A 25115-nucleotide genomic window follows, 5' to 3' on the forward strand; every position below is an offset into this window, starting at 1 on the left:
GATCATGCAGCACTGCTGGAAGTGATGCTTTTCTGCCCCTTGGCTGATTCAGTCATACTGCTCCTTAGCTGAGGCTGGAATAGAAACCCAGAGCTAGCAAACTGCATTACTGCCTGAGCTAGAGCTAAAATTATCAGTAATTGCTACACTTCATTGTTCTAGGTTTCAAGTAATGCCCACGCACATCTCTAGTGTCTCAAGGTGAGGTTTGATAGCAGAAAAAGGTCCCCAGGGCTGTGTTACTTGGACAAAACGCAAGGCTGAACCAAAATCTATCTGCTGTTTATCACCCTCCCTTTTCTCAAGAAGGATAAAGCAGCATGGTTCAACTTGTGCATGGTTCCCATATTTCTGGCTGGGATTTATTTCCCAGGGAGTGGCACGGTTCCTTGCCCACTTGTGCACAGTGGTCATTTGTCCAGGAGCCCACAGCAGATGCCCCAAAGACCTCAAATCCCACCTGCATTCGATTCCCAAGCAGAAAAACAGGCAGAGTCTAGGGATCCCTGAACATATGGTAGCTCTATGCCCATGTGCTAATTCCATCCAGCCCTGAACAATTTCCAGCTGTGTAGGGAAATGAAGACAGGCTCCTGGCAAATGGAGCAGGGAACAAGCCTCTGGCGGGTGGGGCTGGCAGGGCTGTCCTGGCCTTGACCTTCTGATGCAGGGCACCCCAAGCATCCCAGGTTGTTGCCCTTCCTTTATGGGAAGTTGTGTCACTCCTGAAATCGCTCCTGGTGATTTCAGTTCCTTGCTGTGATTTAGGATCAGGTTTGGAGCATGTGAATGACAGTGCAAGCTTGCAGGACTGGAGTCCTCTCTCTATGTAGTCCACTTGATTGGTAAATAGGGCACCCTGATAACTGCTTTTGTTAAGTGCTGTGTGTAGCATTGGGTTAATGCAAATCAAAAGGCTCCATTTGAGTAACATTTCTGAGGAAGTTCTTAGAGTAGTATCAAGATATAGGATTTTCTTTGAGGAGAGTGTGCACTTTGCTTTGCCTAGTTGCACTAGATTTTACTTGCTGCTTTCCTTGGGCGGAGGGGAGCTGTTGTCTGTGTAGCTGGTTTCCTGTCTTCAGTTCTTGGAGGCAAAGTTTTACATAAAGGAGAGCATTTCAGCATTCTCTGAAAATGTCTCGTTTTGGCTAGACTTTCTGATTCTGCAACCACTAAGCAGTAAGTTTCCAACCCAGGCCTGCTTATTTAGGCATGCTCCCTCATCGAGACACATTCAGTGGTGTCTTGCTTGAGTAAGGAATGCTGAATGGGGGAGGCAGTATGCTTTAGGGAGTGTCTCTCAGTGTGAGCCTGAGTGCTGGGTGACAAGCCTGTGAACTAGAAAAGCAAATGTCTGGAAAACCAGTGTCAGGAGAAGTGCAGAGTGGTTACCGTGCTAATAATTTGCATTTCTGCATAGTTTTCCTCAGATGAGAATCAAAAAGTGCTCTGCAAACATTGACTTAATCCTTGCAACACTCCTACATGGAAAAACGTCTCAGTTTTACAGATGGGGAATGTGCTGCATAAAAGGGTGGTTTGGGTCTTCAGAGTGCCGGTGGCACAGCCTAAATCTCTCAGTCGTAGTTCAGCTGTAGGTCTGCAACAGCCTGGGCCCTGCAATCACTGACAATAATAACTATGCAGCTTTCCAAAAGGGCAAGAAGATTGTTGCTGCTGGCATTGTCCTTGGAGCCTTTCTGCATCAGGAAACGCACACAGAACCTCTTTACCATCTGGTTGAACCAGGATGATGAGCCTCCAGGTTGGAACGCTTGAGCAAGCCTCGTCTCAGCATGACCACAGCAGGATCCATGCAGCAGCCTCCTCACTGGTTCTGCACTTGCCTCTGTGCCTCCATGACGTGTCCTGTAACACTGAGTGCCAAGATGCTCTGGGCTCTTTCCCACAACTGCTGGTTTGTCCTTCAGGGGAAACTGTGGGAAAGACACTGGAAGACTGCTGGCACTTAAGTGATCTTTGACCATATCTTCATTAGAGAGTGACGAATTTTGAAATAGCCCCAGCTGGGAAGAAAAAGGAAAAAGAAGTGGGGCAGCCTTTTTCTCCCAGCTGTGTAAGCCTGCTCTAATTATCTGCATCTGCTAAGTCATGGCACTGACGCTTGTACCAGGAAGCAGGCATCAGTGATGTAAGTCAGGTTAGCGATGTGGTGGGCACCCACCCTCACAGAGGCACTGCCATGGGCAGTTTCTATGAGTCTGTCCTTCGTGATGTCAGTACCTGGATAATGGCTTGGAAATGCAGAGAAATGGTGTTCCGTGTTGGTGATGGAGCTTGGAAGGGAATTGTGACCTCCTCCAGTAACAAATCTGTGAGATCAAACACCCGGATCGTAAAGCAGGATGTGTATGCAAGAATAAATAAACCTTTCTTAATCCGATCAACCAGGTTATTCTGGAATCCCATAAAATAACTGCCATTGGGACTGCTTGAGAGAAGTTGCCATAAACATGACTTACAAGGAGGGGACATCCAAACTTTGCGCAACCTGGTGATTGCATTGGCGGTTTTCCAGGATCCCCCAAGGGCTGCTGCTAATTGGCATAAAATTAAGCAGATTGCAGCTACTCTCATCCTTAATACAAAGAGAGGGCCCCCGGGAGGCTACAGGTTGCAGCGTGTGGCTGCTTCCATCGTGGAGCACAGTGCGTGGGGATGTTTCGCTCCTCGGGCTCTTTCTCCCTATTGAGGGAGGTCTGGGGAAGATGCAGTCCACAGCAGAGCCCTTTGCAACAGCTTGACCACCCTTCTTTCAAAAACAGTGCTTTCAACGTCAAATATGGCTTTGATTAAGATCATGGACTGTTAATCAGCATTTGCAAGATTAAAATAATAATAATAATAATTTCCTCCTCTCCTCTGCCCAGAAGCAGACTGCTGGTAGAAACTGAAGCTGGAAAAAATACTTGAAAGTCAGCGAAAGTCACCTTGGTAACTGCAGCAATACACTTGCTCAGAATAGGAGACATCAAACCCAACTACAAACAGCTTTAAAGAAACAAAAAGAATGTAATCATCTAAAGAATTAATCTGACAACTGCCCACATTTACACCTCCCACAAGCTCCCAATCAGAGGGAAATGCGCTTTAATCTCCTCCAACCCCCCTCCAGTTTCACAAAACACTAGATGCTCAGTCCTTAAACTGGGACATTTCCGGTGTGCTGCTTCCATTTAAATCTACTGCCTTTCCAAATGCAGCAGCCCTAGCTGCTGCAGACTTGTTTTTTCTGGGCACAGAGAAACATGGCTTTTTTGTGTGGGTTGGATGAAGTATTAAATCTGGAATAGGCAAAGTTTGTGGCGTTTTATGTGATAGTCAGCTAGAGCTTAGTCATAACAAATAAAACTCCACCGGTTTCTGCTGCTGGTTTATTTGGTGATGGGGTGGAGGAAGCAAGGGCTTACGGGTAGCTGACAGTCATAAAACCAGATATGTTAGTGTTAGAAAGCAAACTTTTTCTAAATTTTCTTCTGCGGCTGAAAAGTACAAGCTGTGGACGGCAGTGTGTGTTATGATGTGAACTTCTCATTGACAGCGCCGTAGATGTCCTGGTCACCCTCCATCTGGGCTGTCACCCTTTGGAAGAATAAGCACAAGCATCTCTGTTCCCAGCAGGAGCATATTGATGGGTATTTAAGAGCTGCTGCACGTGTTCCGGAGATGAAAGTCACGTTCACTTTGTGGCTTTCCTCAAGCACCTTGCACTCTGACATCTCCAAGCATAATGCAGAGCTGTAGGATGCACCATGTCCTCTTCATGTGCTTAGTCCACCACGTGGCTACAAGTTCCCAACCATACAGAGCTTTTGATGAGAAACATAAAGCTTAGATAGAAGATGGCAGGGTTCTGCTACTGGAGTTTCACCCTCAGCTTCAAATAGCTGGAATTGTGTGAGCCCCACTAAGGTGGAACAAGAAACACTGAAACCGTGACTATCTTGGAAAAGTTTCGTGGAAAGGATTAATTATTTCATGTCATTCAAAGTATAAACTACCATTTTGCTTCACTCCTTCACCTTTTTGACAGAAGGACTGGTTACTTATTAATGTGAAGTCATAATTATTGACAGCCTTAAAGTCGCAGCAGTTCCGTTTGATAGTTACACATTAGTCAACATCTTCTCTCGAGTGTATAATGACAAACAGCATTTGCTGTTTCTAATAAGATTTAGAAAGCTTTGCCCCTTTTCTGCAGAATATTGTCGTCATTGCTATTATTGCATTAACAACCGGAGGCTGTTTCCCCTCAGGACTGCAGTCCCATTGTGCTAGCAGCTGTACTGGCTCATGTGGTGGAAACTGAAAAACCCACCTTCATTACAGGGGGTTTGGAGCCTGGGGTTGCTGGGATCCACCCTCTGGCAGTCTGTCCTTCCAAAACGACCTACAGCACCGGCTGTGGGACGCCGTGGTGGGAGACATGCCTGGCACTTGAGCGATCCAGGTGAGAAGGGGACAGTCTCCTGTCTGCAGCAGTAACACTGCTGTGTAAATCCCGATCCGCTCCGGGGTGCCTAAACTCTGGAGCTGCATTTAACAAGTGCAAGCTTATGGCCTGCTTGAAAACCATGCGTTGCTAATGGCTGACCCTTTTGGAAGGGATTGATAAATTAATGATTGGAAGCGGTAGACCACTGGCTGACTTTCCCACAGTTCACTGTGTATATACAATCTGATAAGGAAGTTCAGGCAAAGCTTAGCTTAAGGTCAACTGATCATTAATCAACTGTGCACTTCTCAGGTAATCAGCCTGCAAAATGCTGTCCCACTCCACTCTTTGAAGACCCCACCTATAAAGAGCTGTAAAATGTTTGCCCAAGTAAATTAAACACAGCTTTAAGTGCCACCTATAGACTACAAAGCATGTTGTGTCTTTGCTTCAGGGTTAACCCTCCAGACTGACACTTGGCTGACTGACAGACCATCAGCCCACCCCGTGCATAAACTGTATCCTGACCTACCCTGTCCTTGCTGCGTCCATTACTCTTTGTGTGTGGCTAATGCACAACACGAAACACATTTCATCTTGCAAGGAGATGAGCTGGCCTACTCTGTTTCTGTTTTGTTTTCTCTGCATGTTCCTGCCCTGGACATGCAGGGTATTTGCAGGCCCTCCTGAGACTGAAGCTGAGCTTGTACCTTTGTATTGGAGTGAGCAGCTCAGCAGTCTGAGTGCAAAGCTCTCCTAGGCCTGGATGCCAGGGCAGAGGCAAAAGACGGAGCCGCTTTGGAAGCTGTTCTGAACTGTATTGCTACGTGTGTGGTTGATGGAAGTAATTTTGGGACAGCACTCAAATGTAAAGTCAAGTAGAGGTGTGATGGGTCGTGAGAGCTCGTGAGGGTCAAGCTGTTTCTTTACATTCTTTTCGAGATGTATGTTCAAGATGGCTCAGCTTGCATGGAGGAAGGATCTGAACGTATTTTGACAGTGTTCCCAAATGCAAACTACTTAGCCTGGTAGTGCTGTTTGGTTTTTAATTTGGCAAAACAGAACCACATTACAATATGGTATCTTTCTGTCAGCTCCCTGCTTTCCCTCTCCTCCTCTGCTGGTGATTCTGCAGTATAGGAATTATCTAAACTTAACATAAGTCTGACTTGTATTATTTACACCAAGTGACAAAAATATAAATCACTTGTCAGACTCATCACATCAATTCATGTCATTCTCAAAAACTGTAAACTCTGTGTCCTTCCTTCTTTGTTCTGGACTATCATGTAACTGCTCTTTGAACACATAAAGTGTTTATGGTCAAGTATTTTGAGATACACCTGCTTGATTATCTGGAGGATTCTCTCTGGCAAAGTTCTTAATCGTATAACAACATAACCTTTAGTCATGGCTTCACCACATGCTGGCCTTGCAGAAATGAAAAAAATGCAAAGCAGCACTGCCTTAAAGCACCCCCACTTCAAAGAGAAGGCAATCTGTGTATGTCCTGCTCATTATGAGCAGAATCCATCTTTGGCTCTTGCGCTTGATGCTGATGGAAAAGAGTTCTCAAAACCTTTCAGTTGAGCTATGGAAATAAGTGATTTGGATTTAATAGTAGGAATGCCTCAGACCTGAAAGATAGGCCACTCTTTCTTGCAGGTCACTGCTTAAAATATCCTGAAGGCACAGCAAAAGGGAGAGGGAAGGCATACCTGCTAATGTTCCTAAGCTATTTTTCAGTGGTTTGGGCAGAGAGTGCAGGTTTTCTCCAATTCTTCCCAGAAATTCTGTTTCTTGTGTGCTGGGGAAGAATGCAGCATGTGTCTTCATCAGTTCTGATCCTAGGTCATCAAACAAAGGCAGCAGCACACTGGGACTGATAGTCTGCGTGAGGCTGAGTGAGAACTCAGATGTGTCTTCATAACAGTTTGGTCTTGTGTTCCTCAGTATTGACACAATTGATCTGAATCACGAGAAGCAGCACACAGTGCTAGGATCCTAAGTGTGCACGTTTTGTCTCTCTTAGAAGCCGGAAGGACAGTTTAGAAAGCGAGAGCTCAGCAGCTATCATTCCTCATGAGCTAATCCGCACGAGACAGCTGGAAAGCGTACACCTGAAGTTTAACCAGGAGTCTGGAGCGCTGATTCCCCTCTGTCTAAGGTGAGTGGGGCCATCCTTCCTCCTCAGCTTCTGCAGCTTTTGTCTTATGGCACTGTTTCACCATACAGACTTGCATGCAATGGTTCTTTAAAGGCCAGAGCTCAGATAATTTTGCCAAACACACTGGAAACAGATGATTCTTTGCATGTGTTTTCATCGTGGTAAGACTGTTTCTCATTCTTTTTTGCTGTCCTCCAGTATATTTTAGTGTACTGAAACAGGACAGGATTAGTATGCTTTTATTATTAATGGTCTAATGCTGGCGACTCTGATAAAGAAGGGATGTCTTATCATACTCTGTCAAAGAAATCCCTTGAGTTGTTAACTATGGCTTATGGACTCAGACACAAATATTTGTGCAAAGCCTGTTTGCAGTCAGTTTATGCATGCAAGTGTGTTTTCTAGTCAAATTCTCTCACTTACATGAGTGAACGAACAGAACATTGTGTGTACCCTATGCATTATCTTCTGAAGGTTAGGCTATGCATACCACTGTATGTGACATTCTAGATACTCACAGTTTCAGTCAGGCACTTTTTAAAAGATACATGTGGCAAATGTAGTCGTTAACATAAGACAAATGATTGCAGGTGATTGAATTACTTTGGCTTAATGAATTACCTGGCTGTGGTATCAGAGTTATCAGCAGCAGGTGCACACTCGCCTGTGCCTGTTGAGAAACCAATGGGATAGCTGACATGAACATATTTTATTTTACATTATAAATGTGTAAACGCTCTGTCCTGATCAGTTAGCACAGCTCAACTTGACCAGCAGTAACTCATCAATCAGCTGTGACCCTGTCATTGGGTGCTATATATCTTACCTTATGTTTTCCCAATTGCATATTGGAAGCCATGCTTGCATGCAGAGGCACTCAGTCTAAGTACCACAGGTATGACTTTCCCTGTGGAAAGCACTGAATGAAGAAAGGGGTATTGATACTATAAATGGTTCTGCATATGTATCCTCTAGGTATTTTATTGAAATGCATAAGTAGTGCAGGTTACATTTGTCAAGCACCAGGGCATTGAATTACTAGGCATTGTCACTGTAAGTTTGATCCCACTGATGGTCCTGCTTAGAAAAGCATCATCTCACTGCCACATGATGCGGAGTCTGGATCCTCTCCTGCAGCTTTCTTGTTTCTGAAAGACTGACGGTCCCCTGTCTGTACATGCATCAGAGCTTCATCATGGGGGCACCCCCACAACGGGATCCAGTTAGGCTATTCTAGCTCTGAAGCAAGGCCCCACATTATATAGGGGAGAATAAAAGAGAACTTGCCTCAAAAGGAGACTTGTGATGGACTAATCAGTCATATGTTCCTAAAAAGTTAATAGTTGCTACCTTCAGGTGGCTTCACATGCTGATGGCAGAAGCTACAGTGATACATTTTCATCGATCTGTTGAATGCTGCTCACAGCCTTTCAGTTCACACACGTGTGTTTTATTCCCAGGGGAAGGCTCTTACATGGACGGCACTTTACATATAAAAGTATTACAGGGGACACAGCAATCACGTTTGTATCAACGGGAGTAGAAGGAGCATTTGCTACAGAGGAGCACCCCTATGCAGCACATGGACCTTGGTTACAAGTGAGAGAACCTTTTTCCTTCCCCCTTTACATTGTCCTAAGTATGATCCTATGTTAAGGGCTTAAAAGTGTAACAAACCTGTTTAGTATCTCTTACAGTTTATGCAGAATATTTTCAATGATTATGAACTCAAAAAATAATGGTAAACTGTTACTGTTTACGTTAATGGAGCTCAAATTGATGAACAGTGGCTGGAAAGTTATAAAATTATCTGTGAATACAGAAGTATCCATTTCCTGGAGTCAGCAAACACTTTGAAGACTGTATTTGCTCTTGATTTCCTCCGGAAAGGAATTTGGGGAGGCAGAGTGGAATGACCTAAACAACAATGGAGCCAGGCTCCAGCAAGCTGATCTCTAGAGAAGGCTGTGGGACTTCGATCCTACAGAGCCAGGATCTCAGTTTTACATCACCCTTAACAGGAGGGCAGCACAGTGGGTACAGCCTCTCAGTTTTACCTCTTTCTTAATGATTCTATGACAGAAGTGTGTTCCTTGAAGCACCCACACATCTTCTGCACCAGATTGTTTCTGTGTCACAGATTTTCCTTGGAAGCTCCCCATCTGCTTATTGTTGAGGGTCAGCCCTTTAGAGCCAGGGATGCATGAATTATATGATGGCATAGCATTATTCTAACCTTGAATCATGGTTATAAACACATTGCAAACACAAAAAAAAGCTCTGAGGAATATGTTTATACAGAAAAACACATCTCTGAGAGGCTATATACGTGCAGTACATCTCTGCCTTCACTGTTGCTGTGGCATTCCTGCCTCCCCTTCTGTTTTTAAGGCAGAGGTTTGTTTTTGTGTTGCAGTGTTGTGGTTAACCTTCCAGTGACTTGTTTCCAAGGCATTCCAGTGCGTGTGTTCATACGTCTGGAGGACATCATACCTTGAAATCTGTATGACTTGTAAAGGAGCTGATCTTGGCTGGAATCATCTCGTGTAGGGATTTCAAAGAACTTGCATGCTTTGATTGTACTGACTGGAAAGTGCAACACTCCTGTAATGATTAACAGCAAACGGTCAGGCTTAAGGGTGGGTCATTTGCTGTTGGTTCCTGTGCTTGCCAGCATATGATACATGGGATCTTGTGACTGTGTTAACTCCAAACATAAGAGTATTTGTCTGCATTTACATCACATCTTGAAATGTGTTGATGTGTGGAGTAGTCAGGTAACCTCTAAGAGTGAGGAATGGCAGTATTTAGGTCACCATTCAGGCAAGTAACCAGTATTAACCCTTGAGCCCAGTTGCTTCTGTGCCTATTACTGTGGTGCTGAAGATTAAGCAAGTTTTTTGGAGTATGTGGAAGGGAAAGGTGAAGAGCTTCTGTCTCCTAAGGGATTAGGAGAAGCAAGTTCCCTTGCTTGTTTCCTGCACAAGATCATTGTATTGGATCTTCTCTTCTGACATGACTGACTTTGTGCTGGCTCCTGCCCAGTCCTGTGATAGGAATGAGGGAGGACAGCCTGGTTGGGAGGGGAAAGGAAGCTAAAAGCAGCTTGGGACAAGAGGAGGAGGACCTGGTTGTGTGAGATAGATGTGGGAGTGTCTGAGGCTCTTGGCTTAATATGCAGTGCAGGGCTTCTTCTGTGCTCAGCAGTCCCTTGTGGTGTTGGGAGTGGAGGAGGGAGGTTCGTGTGGCTTTGCTTCAGAAGTAAAAGACATTGTGGTGCGCAGAATTATCAAGGAGGCGAGTCGTGTTAGTTTAGACCTTTGCAGCCTGAGTAGGCAGAGTTGGCAGCCCCGCAGAGCTTTCACAATGAGGCCCAGGGGCCTTTCCTCCTCCTTCGCCTGGGACCCTGGGCACTGCAATGCAGAGGCTTGTTGCAAAGGCGTGCAAACAGAGGGATTATGGAGTGGAAGAGAGATGGCAGGCCTCTTTTCCTGCAGGTTTTTCTCCTATCTCAGGAAACAGAGCCTGAAAAATCCGGGCCTCTACTCTGTGCAGCAGCCAGGGACTGACTCCTTTTGGGCCTGAGTGCTGGTGCAGCGAAAGCCCAAACCTGCAGACTAAACACAGCACCTCCTGTTTACATCTAGTGGGCTGGAGTGGAGCATGTCCAAGGTGGGTCAGGCCGAGCTGAGCAATGAGCTGAGAGTCGCTGGCAGTGGCGGGTGCTTAATGGGTGACAGGAGTTTGGCAGGTCCTGCGCTGTTCCTAGCAGACAGGTGTCCGCATCGCTGCCACAGCTCGTGGCAGGAGCCCTTTTAGCAGTCTCAGCAGAAAAGGCAAGGAATCATTAGACTACGACGATTGTGTGTCCCATTTCTGTCAACAGTCTTTCCAGGTCACGTTTGAGGTGTTCTACTGGGGAAAGCCTGTCCTGCTGCTGCCCATGCTCAAGGGATGATTAGATTATTTCATTCTGCTGTCAAATTGGCACCTTTCCCATATTTGGATTTTTTTTTTTCATTTAAGTAACATTTAATTAGTTCTAAGAAGCTAAATTCTATTAAAGGTCTAAGCATGTCAGGCTGGTTTATTTCTGAACTTCTTCCACTGTGTCATGTATTGTTGAATAGGGAAATTGCTTTGACTCAGAAATGTACAAACATATTCAAGAAGTCCTCCTTGTTAACACTAGACTCCTGTTTATATGCTAGTTACCGTGGCAAAGTCTCTGATGTGTAACACTTGCATTAACATTACACATGATCAAAGGCTTCCGTCCTTCTTTCTTCCGTTCCCCCTTCCCCCAGCACCATGACAGCAGTATCCCCGTGCCTCCTGAGCACCCCTCATCTCCTCTCCTTCCCGAAGGGCAGATGTTCCAGATGCACAGAGAAAGGCTGGGCAGGAGCTGTCTGGCCTGGTGTCAGAGCGTTAAGGATGCTGGTCATATAAACAGGCTCTGACATTAACTGCCCCACAGAGACATTCATATTCGTGGTGGAGTGCCCGAGCTTCTCGGGCACGGTCTGAGAATGCCAAGCATGCAGTTCATCACAGATCAACCTTGTTTGTCTGTATGCCTACCCAAAGCAAGGTGAGGTTGTGTGTGTGTTCTCCTTCCCTCCCTTACTTGTGTTCAGGCAGATGATAGAGACGCTCTGTTGAAATGTCTTACTGATCAAACCCGACCCAATAAAGTTGCCTGAGCCTTTAATACATATTAATATTATCCTGGGGTAGTTTGTGTCAAAGCCTGTCAGCATGCATCATCCTTTGGGAATTACCATCATTAAGTCTTCGGTGATGGGAGTCAGGACATGCTTCTGCAAAGCTCCTCTGCTTTTATGTCTATGTCTAGCACAAAGCAGACTGTTCTCCCCTCCTACCTTGCTCACCTGGACTGCTTACTCTCCCAGAGGGGAGAAGGAGGTTTGTTTAACACTACCTTCAGATAATTTCTACTCCTGCTGCTTTAGGCAGTCATTGTTCTAGGGAAGAAGATGACATTCAAGTCTTTGATCATGTGCAACGTACATGTTACGCATCAGATATTGCTGCAAACTCTGACATACGAGTCCATACAGTGCAGTGAAAACAAACATAAATAGTCCTCGTTAACTGCAAAATCAAGCATACAGAATTTAAGAACTATCCAAAAAACAGTCTCTGCAGCTTAACCTTGCCCTTCGTGTGTGTATTTCAATATCATATCTAATTGAATGTTCAGATGTATTTTTTACAAAGTACACCACCTCATTCAGTGCAGAAGGATGCAACATGTTTTGGGAAATAAAGTAGACTCTCGCCTGTAGGACATCCACTTGTTTGTTTGTCAAAATCAGAACATGTATAGTGAATGAGGCAAGTAATCGCAAAAAGATCGGAACAGTCCCATGGTGAAGCCTGTTAAGTGTTACTGGAGAACTGAATCCTGTCCCTACCTCTATTATTCTGTTCTTTCTCAATATTATTTCCTGATTCTCAAGCTAAACTATTCACAGGTGGCAAATGAATTTGTGTTCCTCATTTTCTGGATGGCCAGCTTGAGAGCTGAGGTCTCATCCATGTTCCCAGCAGCACCAAAGGCCAGGAGGAATTCTGCTGCAGATCTCCTGTGCTCCACAGTGCAGAGTAGGCTGGAAAAGAGGGAGCTGTGAATCTTGGGACAGGCACCTGCAAGAAGTAGCCATTTGGACTCAATTTCCTCTTCACTTGTTTTCCGATGTCTGTTAAGGAAAACCTTCTTCCAGTCATCCTGTGAAGATTAATTTAGTTCTTGCAAAGCATTCCAGCGCCACAGATGAATACTAGAAGCAATTTCAGGAAGATATTAAAATTCGTTCTTGCAAGTCAGGAGAGAGAAAAGAATTCCGTGGAGTAGGGGGCCAACCTGAGAGTCAAGACTCACACTGAAACCCCTCTGCTCTTACAGGTTTTCTCTGAGATTTTGTTAGGTCTCAGCTTCTTTAGCTCCCTCCCCCATCTGCTGCATGGAAAGGAGTGCTCCCTGCCTTGCAGAAATGTGAGGCTGAGCACGTCAGAGGCTGTGAGAGCAGAAGAGACAGTAAGATTAGGTACTTCCAGTGTAATCCATGCTGGCAGTAGTCGGATGGAGAGTACTAAATAAAGGGGAAGAGAGTAGGAGGAAACGGGCAAACAACTTGAATGATAATGAAAAGAAATGATGACTAATGCTGCATTCAGTGAGCAGAACCATCCTGAGGACCAAGCAGGGCAGAGGTCTTGTGGGAGAAAAACTGCAGGCAGTCTTGTGATTACAGATTTGTTTCGCGAGGCAGACATTCACTGGGGCTGAATTAACATTGCACAGGCAGTCTCTATTCAGCCATTTCCAAAGTTTCACGTGCCCAGTATTGCTGGTCTCTGTAGAGGTTGTTTTTTTTCCAGGTAGTTTCAAAACAAATGCTGTTAGGCTGATGGAGGCTACGGATCATTTGCAGTTGGCACCCTGTGATCCTCAGCACAAGGTCTCTGTCTCCACGTGAGCTCTGCTTGCCTTCCATGCCAGCAGGTTTGCAGCGTCCAGCAGACATGGTGTGGATGCTGAGGCTGTGGAAAAGGGGCTCCCCTCCCGTCTCCCTACCCTTTGTGTCACCTCCGGCTTTGGCCTCTGGTCTGCCCTCCATCCTGTTTTTCTATGTCTTTGTCTTCCCCTCATCCTCTGCTTTTCTCTCCTCCCCTTCATTCAAGCTGGCAAATTCCTTCACCTCCTCCTCCACATCGCCTGACTTCCAGCAGAAATGCTGAGAGCACTGGAGAGTTTCCTGCTTTGCGTCCTGATGTGCCTGGTGCCATAGCAATCCCTCGTCACTCAGAGGAATGATCAAAGGGGAAAGTCCTACTTAGCAGCCTCTGCCCTGTGTCTGGGAGTGAGCTGCCTTGGGCTGGGGCATGTTCAATGAATAATGGACCTTCAGTGCATTTTTCTGCCCTTCTCTGAAAGGCTGCAGGCAAATCGTCACTTTCAGAGGCTTCTGGCTTGGCAAAGCATTCTCTAAGATAGGGAGAAAGACTTTCCCTTGACCTTCGGAGCTCCTCCTGAGGGCTAGTTCCAGTGCTCTGCAATAAAATGATTATCCACATTTGTTAGCACTGCCGGAAACTACTTTTTCCAAAATACCTCTCTGAGATAACTTGATTCCTTTTCCCCTAAAAGCCCTTAAAAACCTAAAACAAGACATCCAGCATGGAAAAATAAGTAGAGGCGTAGGACAGCAAGGTCAAACTTCTGGTAGAAAACGTTAGACAAGCATGTCTGTAGGCAAGGTAGGTACATGGAGCCCGTGGGAAGCATCCAGCTTTCAGGAGCTATCAACACGCACTATCTATGTTGGCAATTGCAGGGTGGGGGGAGATTACTGTGAGCAGGGTCATAGGGGACAGTCCATTCTTTTGGTTTGGCAACCTAAGTGAAAAATCTGGGAAAGAAGAGCAGACCAAGCTCAATCTTTAAATATTCTCAGTTTTTCTTGCTGAAACAAAAGCCTTAAAGAAACCAAAAGCAGAAGAAAATCCTTTTGTGTTGAATGAAACCAGAAATAGAAGGTTTTTTTCAATAAAAACAGACCAAAGGGAAAAAAAAAAAAAAAAGCAAGTTTTGCAGAATGGAGTTTGGTGTTGTTAGAAGTTTTGTCTTCTCTAATCAACATTTGAAGGATAAAGCACTCACCCAGGATATGAAAAACTCATGTTTTATTCCTTTGCTTTTATTTCAACCACTATTTCTACTTCTTAGCTTTATGGCCACCACAGCTATAGGGTATTTTGGTTGTTCCTCAGCTCATCCAATTGGAGTTGTTCCACATCATATAAAACACTGAATTAGTCACAGAGACAGAGAGCACAAGAGAATGACTCTGTTCCGGTAGAGTTAGGACATTCCCCTGGAAATGAGCACATCTGGTTCTTCTCTCTGCTGTACCACATGTTAAATCATTTATGCACATTGGCATAATGGCAGCAGTAGAGGTTCAAAGCAACCTTTGTAACGGCTACTCTGGTGCTTGAGTTGCTCGCCCATTAAGTGGCGGCTATGGGTTGCATCCAAGGGATTGGTTTCTGGTCTCCCCAGACCAGAGTAGCTGTGTCATGCCTGGCCTGGTGAATTTAAGGACAGTGTCCACAAACTGCCCGAAATCACATACAACTACAGCCTACTCTTCCCCAGATGCATCTGTCCCAAGACAAACATTTTCTAAATCTTTTAGGTGGCTTCCCCCAAATTCTTGGTCAGGCCTAGGGCAATCTGAATTATCACTTTCCAGTAAGTTTATCACCTTCCCACAACACTCCCCCAAATCCCTTTCTGTTCTTTTTTCTCACAGCCTCATTTCATGAGATGCCAGGAGAAACTTAACATTAGAAGTTAAAGCATCCCATTAGGTCATCATGATCCATTCTTCAGCAGCGTGTTTCCTAGCCCTTTGTCTACGCTAGCTTTGGACAAGTCAAGTTCTCCCATCCTTCAACCAACTGACTATCCTCTGGCCTAACGCTCCTCCCTTGCTACTTGAACTACAATTTGGTTACTCTTTGTAACTTTCCTCTCACCTGCTTGGACCATTTGCTGAAGTGGCTGTTCTGCCTTAGCATTTTCACTCTGAAAGAATTGTGTTGCTTGGCTCCCTTGCCAGCTCTTTTCAGCTCAGCCAAACTTTGTGTTTGCTGGAAGCAGCCCTGTCTACAAGGTGGATCTCATCAGGCTGGACCTAGGACTAGCCTTGTAGCTGGGAATGTCATAGGAGATCCCACAAGGTCAAAATCTTTCAGCATCGTCATATACTTCCTCTTCTGGAATTGTAACATCACAGTGTGAAGCAATAGGGTCCCTCAGGCATCTGTGAGTGGATGTTTTTCCAGTACAAGGAGAGTTACGAATCTCCTGGAAGAGCAACAATGGAATTTCCCATCAAAGGTGTTTGTCGCAATGCTGGTACCTTGGAGGCTGTACTGAGATGGTACGGGCCTCTTCAGGCAGTGTCAGGGCTGGGCATGACGTAGAAAGACTTAATGACAAGGCCGGAACCATCAAAGCAAGGCAATGTGAAGAAGGCCAAGCCAAGGGAAAGCCAGGAGAGGGGCTGGGGATGCTCATGGCACAAAACACAAGTCAAGGGGTGTATTGATAATGTCTAATTTCAGTGGGAAATGCTGACGCACCTTAGCTGCATTGTCTCTGTGCTGTCAACAGGAATTAATCTGAAACATTTTTAGGGCAAAGGGCTCCTAAATGCTGCTGGGTATTTGCAGAAGTAACAGATGACATGCGGCTTAGGGTACAGCTGCTCCACTCAGCCTAGGCATAGCACCTGTATGGATGAGCAGTGTCTGAGGAGTGCTGGTGTGATTTACATAGGGGTTTATTGCAATACATCTCCACCTTCTCTGCCTGAGCTGTACAAGCCAGCTCTGTACTAAGTCCAGATCTAATAAAACCTTTATTTTCTTTGACAAACCTGTTAGAAAAGCAAGTGGCAATGTTTAATGCAAACAAAGCACTAGGACAAAGTGTGGGATCATTTAGTTTTGTTTCTAGGTAGGCAAGAAAGTGAGTATTACCAGTAAAAGCATCCATGCTGATTTGTCCCTGGGCCAATTGCTTGTATTTTGCCCTGAACAAAACACATTCCCCGAAGCTAGACAAAGCTGCAGCTTAATTCCTAGCTCAGCTTCTAAGGGTCTTCCAAATCAAAGGTGTGCCAGCTGTCCTAGGCTGTCAGAATCAGCGTGAACTGTGGTTCACAGCAACCTCTCCTATGCTAAGAATTTCCAGTCCTCATTGAATTCTAATGTGCAAGAGAGATGGGGTGTTAGGTGTGGAATGGTACCCATAAGCTGACTGTGAAATCTTTAATGTTTTACTAAGCACAAGTTGATTTCAAAGTCAGCTGAACTAGCCTAGAGCCCCATGACCTTGTGAACGTCTTTAGATCTCACTTGTTTTCCTGCATTTGCAGCTGCGTACCTGTAACAAGTCACAATACAGGTTTCTCAACTGTCTGCGGGTATGGAGGCTTCGACACAAGCTCCTTCACTTGACCTGTAGCTAAGTCCTGTAGGTAAGAAGTAGGTTTCAGACAAGCTCAGGTGGGATTTACCACGAGAGGGAGACATCATGCTTACAGCATTCCCTGAACACATCCACCTGAGCGGGGCTGCCTAGCACGGTGTTTTGTAATGTGTCAGCAGATGCAGCTACCAGTGAGGCAGAGGGAAATGTGGACCTTGATTGTTGCAGTAGGTACCTCTGATAGACAACAGATACTTCTCTTGTGGGTAGAAGAGCTTCCGAGCTTCTGCAGCATTACTGACATTCACAGAGCCACAGAGCACATGGGAAATTGAAAAGTGAATCTGCTAGCAACAGGATGGCATCTGTCTGGGCCTCTCTGGGTCAGGTCACAGAGATCCCAGTGTAAGCAGAACTGTATAGCGCCAAAGGGAACGTCCCAGATAGCCCCAGCTGCTTGGCGAGGCCATTCTCTGTGCATACTGCAAACAGCCATGACAAAGGCTGAGTTACACCCTGCAACCAGCTTCAGCAGGCCAGGAAGGCGGGAATGTTTGCACAGAGCTGTGAAAACACAGAGCTGTGAGCAGCCGACCGCTATGGCTCCAGGAGAGCTCGGACGCCTCCTCAGCACTGCCCAAGAGATGTCATGGGAGGAAAGGCTGAGTCTGTGTTTTGGATGACTTCATTTGTCCTCCAGATTGCAAAGACTCTTCCCCTAGCTGGAGCTCTGTTTTCGTTGGGGGAGTGAAAAAGCTGCTTCATCATTATGATCTCTGTGCAGCGTCCTGTTGATAAGATCAGCTAACAGCACTGAAGGAAAACTCTAGATTCAGGCCTGAAATATAAAGTGAACAGGGCCTATTTGTTTAATTTGAGCTTCTAAGGTTTAAATCCCAAAGGAAATTAAATTAGGTGCCTAGAGCAATGGCAGTCTGTCATGTTTATTTGCTGGGAATGTCACCTTTAATATCATGCACATATAACGTGTGTGCGTTAATGTAATGGGGTATCATACTGTGCAGGAGCAGGCATGCTACAAGAGCTGGAAATGTGAGATACTGTGAGCGAGGGAAGCTGAGATGGGATCAGATTTATTCTCATCCTTCTCCACAGGAGCAAACACCAGCATGAAGCTGTTCTGCTGACTGCAGGTGTGGATGTCGTCCTGATCTATGAGCAGACCTTAGTGTTCTTGGGTCATTTAAATTGGGCTACTTCTAAAAGGAGAAATGTTGTCTGGATGCAAATCCAGGACTGCCGTGCTTCTTACTTCAGAGCAGCTGGTGTGCTGGGAACGTGTGCCTTCTGCATCCTCAAGAGAGTTCTGGAGTGCTGCATGTTCCCTGAGCTGAGGGATCCTTTAGCTTACCAATTTGGTTGCACCCGTGCTTTAGAGATTCCCTTCTATTCCAGGAAGGAGGACAAGTTTCCCCAGCTGCATGGGGCTACATAGGAGGCTTTGGGGTGGTTTGTTTCTGACTCAGACTGCTGCAGGTTGCTGAGGATGGGCTGTGTGTCACACACTGTTTGAATGTCACTGCAGCAGTTTGTCACTGCAGCCAGAGACACTTGCCCTCCACCAAAGTTAACTATCTATGCAGGGCTTGCAGAACAGCACTGCAATCTTTTCTCAGCCTGCTCCAAAGCACAAGCTGCCGCCGCTTCAATCTCACAGCCGCAGTCCATGAGACAGCTGAGCTGCAGACTGCTGTCCCACTCTGCCTGTCAGACCCTTCAGGGAGCCAGTTCTGCTCACTAAATCAGTGGAAGTTGTTGTTTGGTTGCTGGGTTTTTTTTCAGCTGGATTAACAAAATCCACTGAGAGGGGATGGTGAGCTGCAGATGGGCTTGGCTCAGGAGATCACACCCCATACTGGTGCTTGTTGCAGTGCTCCACATAGGCTTGTCTTCACGCTGCAAGTCTGTGGCTTAGCCAAGACCTGACTGGTCCCCCATTTGCTCCCTCGAGCCCTTGCTGCTCACCCCTGCTCACCCTGTGTTGTTTTCCAGCAGCAGAAGAGCAGCTGGCTGCCTCCACATGTGGTTCCCATTTCTTCCCTGCCTCTGGCACCTTGGGAGCGCCCAGGGGTCTTCCTGCTGCGCTTCTCTTCCAGTCCCCCTGCCAAAGATGTGACTCCTCATTCCTGCTCTCTCACCCATCCCAACCTCTGGCATTTTTGCTCATCCGTGGAGGGCTGAATATTCATTTCCTCTTTGCCTGATTGCTGTGAATACCAATTCCTCCTCCTTTTTCCGGCTGCTCTGTACATTTTGATGTCTGCCAAATTGTTTTCATTCCCTCGCCCCATTGCAGGCTGCACCTCCGCAGAAACTGATCTGCTCTACTCAGAGCCCCAGCTCCCCACCCAGCTATCCCTCCTGGGCTGAGCGATCAGGTTGCCCTCCTGTCTCTGACACGGACAGTCAGCTTCCTCATTCTGCAAGCAGCCAACAAACGAGTGTCTCCAGTTCAACAGGCAGAAAGTTACAGCCTCCTGCAAGGAGACTGCAGCAGTTTGCAGTGGCACTGCGTGTTTCAGTGCAATGTTTCTCAGCTTGCCAGTCTGCAGATTGGTGCCAGGTTGCAGAGTTCTGTCCAAAGCAGCAAGCTCCTGGCTGCTAGCTGAAGCAGAGCTTTTTCCAGGCTCAAGGAAAGTCCTGATGGGCTACCTGCATCCAGGCTGAGCAGCTCAGTCATAAACCTTGGCCTGAAGCCTGCTGCAGGTTGAAGCTAAATGAGGAGGGAAATTAGTGGAGAATGGAGGCCACAGTTCCCTCATCCCCCAGGAAAACAGTGTACAGTGTTGGCAGGGCAGCAGGGGTGAACGACAGAGAATTCAGATACATCGTAGCTCTTGAATCGGGATTTGGTGTTTTCAGATCAAGTTTCTTACTACCAAAGGAAGAAAGGGAGATCAGAGTACTCCCTTTCTTCTAGCCAACAGTCCTGCTGGTATTACCAAAACACAGGCCAGCACCTTTGGCTAAGTAGCCCACGGAAGTGGTTTCCTGCAGGGCCATGAGACAGCCAGACCAACCCTCTTCCAGCCCAGGGCAGGAAGAGACAGGATAAGGAAGGGGTCTGGGTATGATGACTGCTTTGGGGATGGAGAGCAGTGCCAGAAACAGAGGAAAGAGGGGAGCGAAGGAGGGAAGGGAGATGCAGAGGGAAAGAAGCAAACCTGTAGGTTGAAATAGGAATAACATGCTGGGTTCTCTGTAACTCAACTCCCAGGAATGCTACTCCAACACACTCGCGTTGCGTGGGGATGTTGTCCCCATCCCACACTGCATTTCCATTCCCATTCCAAATCTGCTGACTGCTGCGGACTCCAGCCTTTGCATCTGCTGCAAAAAGAGGCAGAACATGTCTGTTTTGGCTATTATGTGCCTTCCTAAAGAGAGTGCAGGTTTTTTTCCCCAAGAGTGCAGGGTTTGCTCCCCAGTGTTCCTCTGCTTTATATAACTTGTGGTCTTCATGGAGCTCCACTTCCAGAAATCAGATGAAAGCAGCACTGTCTCTTATTGCCTCTCTAGCAGTTGTTATCTTGACCCCTTTTCCTTCTTCCCTACTCTGTCTTTCTAAAGCTGGGCCTCTAATTTTAGTCTTAGGAAGATAATTGAGGGTCGAAAAAGATTGCCATATAATTTTAACATTTTTAGTGTGGTTGAGGCAGGAGGCAAAGTTAGGAGCTCCTTGCCCTTAAGCCGATGTGTTGCAGGAATGAAGAACATTCCTGGTACAGCTTGCTCAGTGGAAAAGTCATTCTGTTGCTTGGCAGTTAGCTAAAACTAGGAGTGAGAAGACATAAACCACTGTATTTCCTTTGCAGATCCTATTGACCGAAGAGTTCGTAGAGAGAATGCTGGAAGATTTAGAAGATCTGAACTCTCCAGAGGAAGTAAGGCTGCTTTGTTCCTGCATCCCCCCCGTATGCCCCAGAGAGCCTCACAGAACCTCTGAAGGCTTTGTGAGACGTTTACCTCTTCTATGGGATAGGGCACTGAGAGAAAGGATTGCAAGAAAAGCAGAGCAGTTTTGGCTATGAAGGGAGATGCTGCACATCCTCTCCTTCAGCATCATTCCCCACTCTCTGTCTGGGTACTCTGACCCAAAGCAGCACAGCCCCTGGGCCAGGTGTCAGGGTTTGCCTTCATGTTGTGGGTAACCTCCTCAGGAGCTCACCTCCTCCCCACTGCCAGAGCAGCTGAACGCAGTGGCAGCACATTTACTACTGAGCAGTCTGTCCTTGGGGGCCTCCTTTTGGTTCGGGAACATTTTCATGTCTGTTCTTGGCCCTCACCTGCTGCCCCTGCAAGTCAGTGCACAGCGTGCAAATGACCATCCCCAGCCTGAAAATGTTGCAGCAGCGGCTGAAGGAGCTTTATAAAGCTTTGCTGTGTGGTGCTAAACTTCCCCTTGCCATGTGATCTCTTCCTGGGGAACATTTAACACCCTGTCTCCCATGCATGCCATATAAATATTCTGACTGACTTCAAAGAGCAGTGGCAAAAATGACATGTAATATTTTTAATCCCATTTTTTACAGCTCCCTGCAGACTCTAAAGAAACTTTCCTTGGCTTGTCGAGCAGCACTCCTATCCCTCGCCCCACTCCCCTCCCCCCAGGAAAATCTCAGGGCTCTAATTGTTTAATCCAGAGTTGATTTAATGCCCGGGTGTTCTTCGCTGTGAGAGTGAGGAGAGCACACTGCTGGCTGTGCAGGGACTTTCAGGCCAGCTTTTATCCAGTTAAACCTAATCCAAAGCTCATTTTGGTCAGTGACATGGAAGCCCAGGAGCGCTTGGTCGGAAGGCCCTTTAGTAGGGCTCTGGATTGCTCGTGTTCCTCTGTGCCCTGCAGCGAGGTAAAGGCAGTGGGCATGGCAGCTTCTGGCACGGCAGCTGGCCTCTGAGTTACTGTGACTTTGCTAAATTAAAAAGTGAAAAGCAAACAAATGCAAAGGATGACTTCTCCGAGAGGATTGCTTTGGAACCACTCCTGTTTATGAAAAGGAAAATACTTGAGATGAAATGTGATCTTTCAGCGTTCAGATCCCTCCGAGGATTTGTATGTTACAGGATCCCAGTTTGGGCTAACTTAACACATTCCTCACAGCTCTGGCTGATGATATTCATGCAATTGACCAAAGCTCTGTCCGTGCTGCAAGGAGAGTCTTTCTTTCGCTACGTAACAAGGCTCCCAGATTAAGTAAAATATCTTTGTCTGAGTATCTTTAGCATGTTTTTTACATACTCTTGACCTTGAACTCAGGAGGATCCCCTAGGCTATACGGAACCACTGGATTACATGGTCCAAGCTATGCACAGGGACTGAGTTAAAGAAAGAAAAACTGAACAGTACTAAGTGGAATTTGGACTGTTTGTGTTTACTAGAGAAGGAAAAAGTAAAAGTTCTGGCGAGCCATTACCCAGAATGATCCTTCTGCCTTCCCTCAGATCATGGGTCAGGCCCAGAACCACCAGCCTGGCACATTAAGGTCAGTGGGTCCCAACTGCAAGTTACCGGTGTACAGAAGCTGTGCATGGAGCAAGGTCAGGAGCAAGTTCATAGCCCACTGCAGCCATCCTTCCTGTGGAGCAGATGTCTGCAGGGGAACTTCTCTAACAAGAACCTACCCTGAGCAGGTGTTGATGTCCTTCAGAATGGGGCTCTTATGGGAAGAAAGACAACTCACTGGATAAAGATGGATAATTGCAGGTCGTTTTCCCTTGCACAAGCTCTCTGTGTACGTAATAGCCCCTGTGCAGCTTCCAGCACTGCTGGCCTTGTACAGAGGGCTCACACAGGAAAGGATGGCTGTGTCTGGGGCAGTTCTGAAACAGCTGCCTCCATGTCCTGTGACTGCAGGTGGGGTAGGATCCTGGTGAGATTCCTCCCTGAGGATGCTGTAGAGGCATCAGGGATGAAAACTGAGTGCAGCAGAGATTTCAGAACAAAATCACCCTGCAAACTTGATTTCCAGCCTTGTGTTCTGGCCTCTCAGAAGAGTCAGTGGGATTGCTTGGAATGCTGGTCCAGAAGTGGCTGTTCTGCTGCCATGTTGCCACATACAAGCTTGAAGCCTTTATTAGTGCTGCATCTAGGATGTTTGCCTTTTTTTTTACTTCTTGCACTCTTAGACGTGGCTTTGGCAGCTCAGCAGTGACAGCAAAATTCTAGTGACACAGAGGGGGAGCTTTTCTTGCTCCAGGATTGCACTTGTCAACCCACAGATGCCCCACAAGCTTCCCCTGCTAAGCAGCACATCTTTAAGTGCCTGCCCTTTGAACAAGAAGGCGATGGGAGGGTCTGGTCCATGTTAACCCCTGCATGACTGTCAATGCCAGGAAACAGCTATTATTGTTCCACTCTGTGATGGTTCAGTGCTGCCCTGAATCTCCTGCACTTTCTGTGGCCCTGGTCAAATATGCTTCTCATGGGAACTCCTTGGACTTCTGTCCCTGAACAGTCATGTTTGGGATCCGGGATGTTCAGGTGCCTTCCCAGCCACAGGCTGGGTGTCCTGCAGCAGCATTAGGACAGGAGCCTTGCATTGTTTAGGAAACATCTGCCAGAAACACTGATGCGTAAACCAGGCTGGGGCAAAAATCTCCATTCCCTGTGCTTCAGTCAGTGTTTGCAAAACAGCCCAAGCAGCTGAGTGCGAATACGAGGCATTGTGCGGGCGCTGTGCAAAGCCTTTGTGCAGGGGGTCAGGCTGGAGCAGAATTGCTGCTCAGGCATGCTGACCTCCCAGCCAGGGCTCCCTCCATGGACGGCCATTTGCAAACCCTCTCAGTTCTGCCCTCAGCAGGGCTCACGCACACCCCACCCTGTGCGGGCAGGGCCCCACGAGCTGCCAGAATGCTTCCTCTGAAGAAAAGTGGGGCTCTGGAGAGGAGGTGGAGAGAAAGGGACATAGCCAAGTGGAAGGGGAGAAAAAATGCACTTGTGCTGTGAATTTTCAGCAGATCGGGGAGGGGAGATGGTGATGGGAGCAGAAACCCTCCGGAATCCATCTGATGGAATAAACAATGCTTGGGCTGAAATCTCATAACTTTACTTTGGCAGCTGAGGCACAGGCCACATTATCTAATGTCCACTGCTGTCCAAAACATACTGATGGGGAAATGTTTTCTTAGTGGCCTCTTGTTTTAAGTAATAATAATAACACAGGGCCGCCTGCCTTTGTACCCATTTTGTGGGTTTTTTTTTTTCTGTGGGTTAGATTGCAGTGATATACATTAACTGGTTCTCTGTATTGTCTTACAGTTTAAACTTCCAAAGGAGTACAGCTGGCCTGAAAAGAAACTGAAAGTCTCCATCTTGCCAGATGCTGTGTTCGACAACCCACTGCATTAGAGCTGAATTACACCCTTCTAACAACTGGGAGAGCCAAGTTACTGTCCATTACCCAGTGACTCACAGGATAATTAATGCAGTAAAAACTCTGCCTGCAAATGAAAGAGTTTGCTGCACAACCACTGCAAACAGAAGAGGAGCAACTCAGCACCAGCCCAGACCGAACTGAGCCTTTTCCTTTATCCTTCCCAAGGCTGAGCTCTCTGGGAACAGCCTGCGTATGTGTGAGTGCGAGTGAGAAATATTTAACTATGAAAATTAGTAGTAAGAATCCTTTCTCTCTCCTAGCTACAGAACTTCCCTCTGCCTTAGCCCAGGGTGTAGGCGCTCTGCACGCCTGTATTTACACATGCATTCTGCCAGGTGCAAGCCTATAATCCATGGATTAAATGTTCTTTACGTGACTCTGGAGTCCTTTTGTTAGCCAAACTTTTACTGACTGCAGAACTGTTCTTCCATGTGCTATTTTTTTTTTCTTTTCAGAAACAGAATGGTATTTCCCCTGTTTAAAGGAGGCCAAAAGCTCACATGCTTGAAGCTGAACAGATTTAAAGATGAACTTTCTAGTTCAGTCAAGAAAAACAAACCCAGATACTCCCTGCCCTCAAATTAGGCATGTTTTAAGTGTTAGTGTTGGTGCTATTAGCTATGGTATCGCTGCAAACAGAGGCAACTTTATTCTCACGCATCCTGTCCTTGTGCCTGAACCCCAGGGAAGGTCACAACCTCTGGTTTTGCACAAGCAGGAGGAAGAAAGCTACCGGGGCGGGGGAGATCTCCTGTTTACAGTGTGTTTATCTTTAAAGAGATACTGTCAAGTATTTTTTCTCTGCTATTGTACAGTATTGGAGAAGCTAGAAAGAACCGTTTGTTCGCAGGGCAACTTCAGCAGCTCTGCAGGATCCATTGGGGAGGCTCAGCCTCGGTAAATCCAACTATTCTTGTCACTATGGGGGTTGTGCCCTATCGCAGCTCCGCTTTCCCCTCCAGCCTTGCAGTGGTGGCTCTTGTTGCAGCTGGTGTCCCTCCTTTTGGGTAGATTTGGACTGAAAAGCATCAAAAGCAGCTTGAAAAAGCCCCCTCCTCTAGA

General features: G+C 46.5%; 1 protein-coding gene across 2 annotated transcripts in view; it reads left to right on the plus strand.

The window, feature by feature from the left end:
• SUFU (SUFU negative regulator of hedgehog signaling) overlaps nucleotides 1–24025 on the plus strand; it is a gene marked incomplete at both ends in the record, with an annotated part of 81068 nt that extends 57043 nt beyond the window's left edge. For both annotated transcript variants that reach the window (XM_079535406.1, XM_079535407.1), the window contains 4 exons: nucleotides 6492–6626; nucleotides 8087–8225; nucleotides 20493–20561; nucleotides 23936–24025. In XM_079535406.1, coding sequence (XP_079391532.1) covers nucleotides 6492–6626; nucleotides 8087–8225; nucleotides 20493–20561; nucleotides 23936–24025 — 433 coding nt within the window. The remainder of the gene's footprint in view (nucleotides 1–6491; nucleotides 6627–8086; nucleotides 8226–20492; nucleotides 20562–23935) is intronic.
• Between the last annotated feature and the right edge of the window lie 1090 nt (nucleotides 24026–25115).

Source organism: Tetrao urogallus (assembly GCF_951394365.1).
Source record: "Tetrao urogallus genome assembly, chromosome: 5".
In the NCBI taxonomy this organism is placed as follows: Eukaryota; Metazoa; Chordata; class Aves; order Galliformes; family Phasianidae; genus Tetrao; species Tetrao urogallus.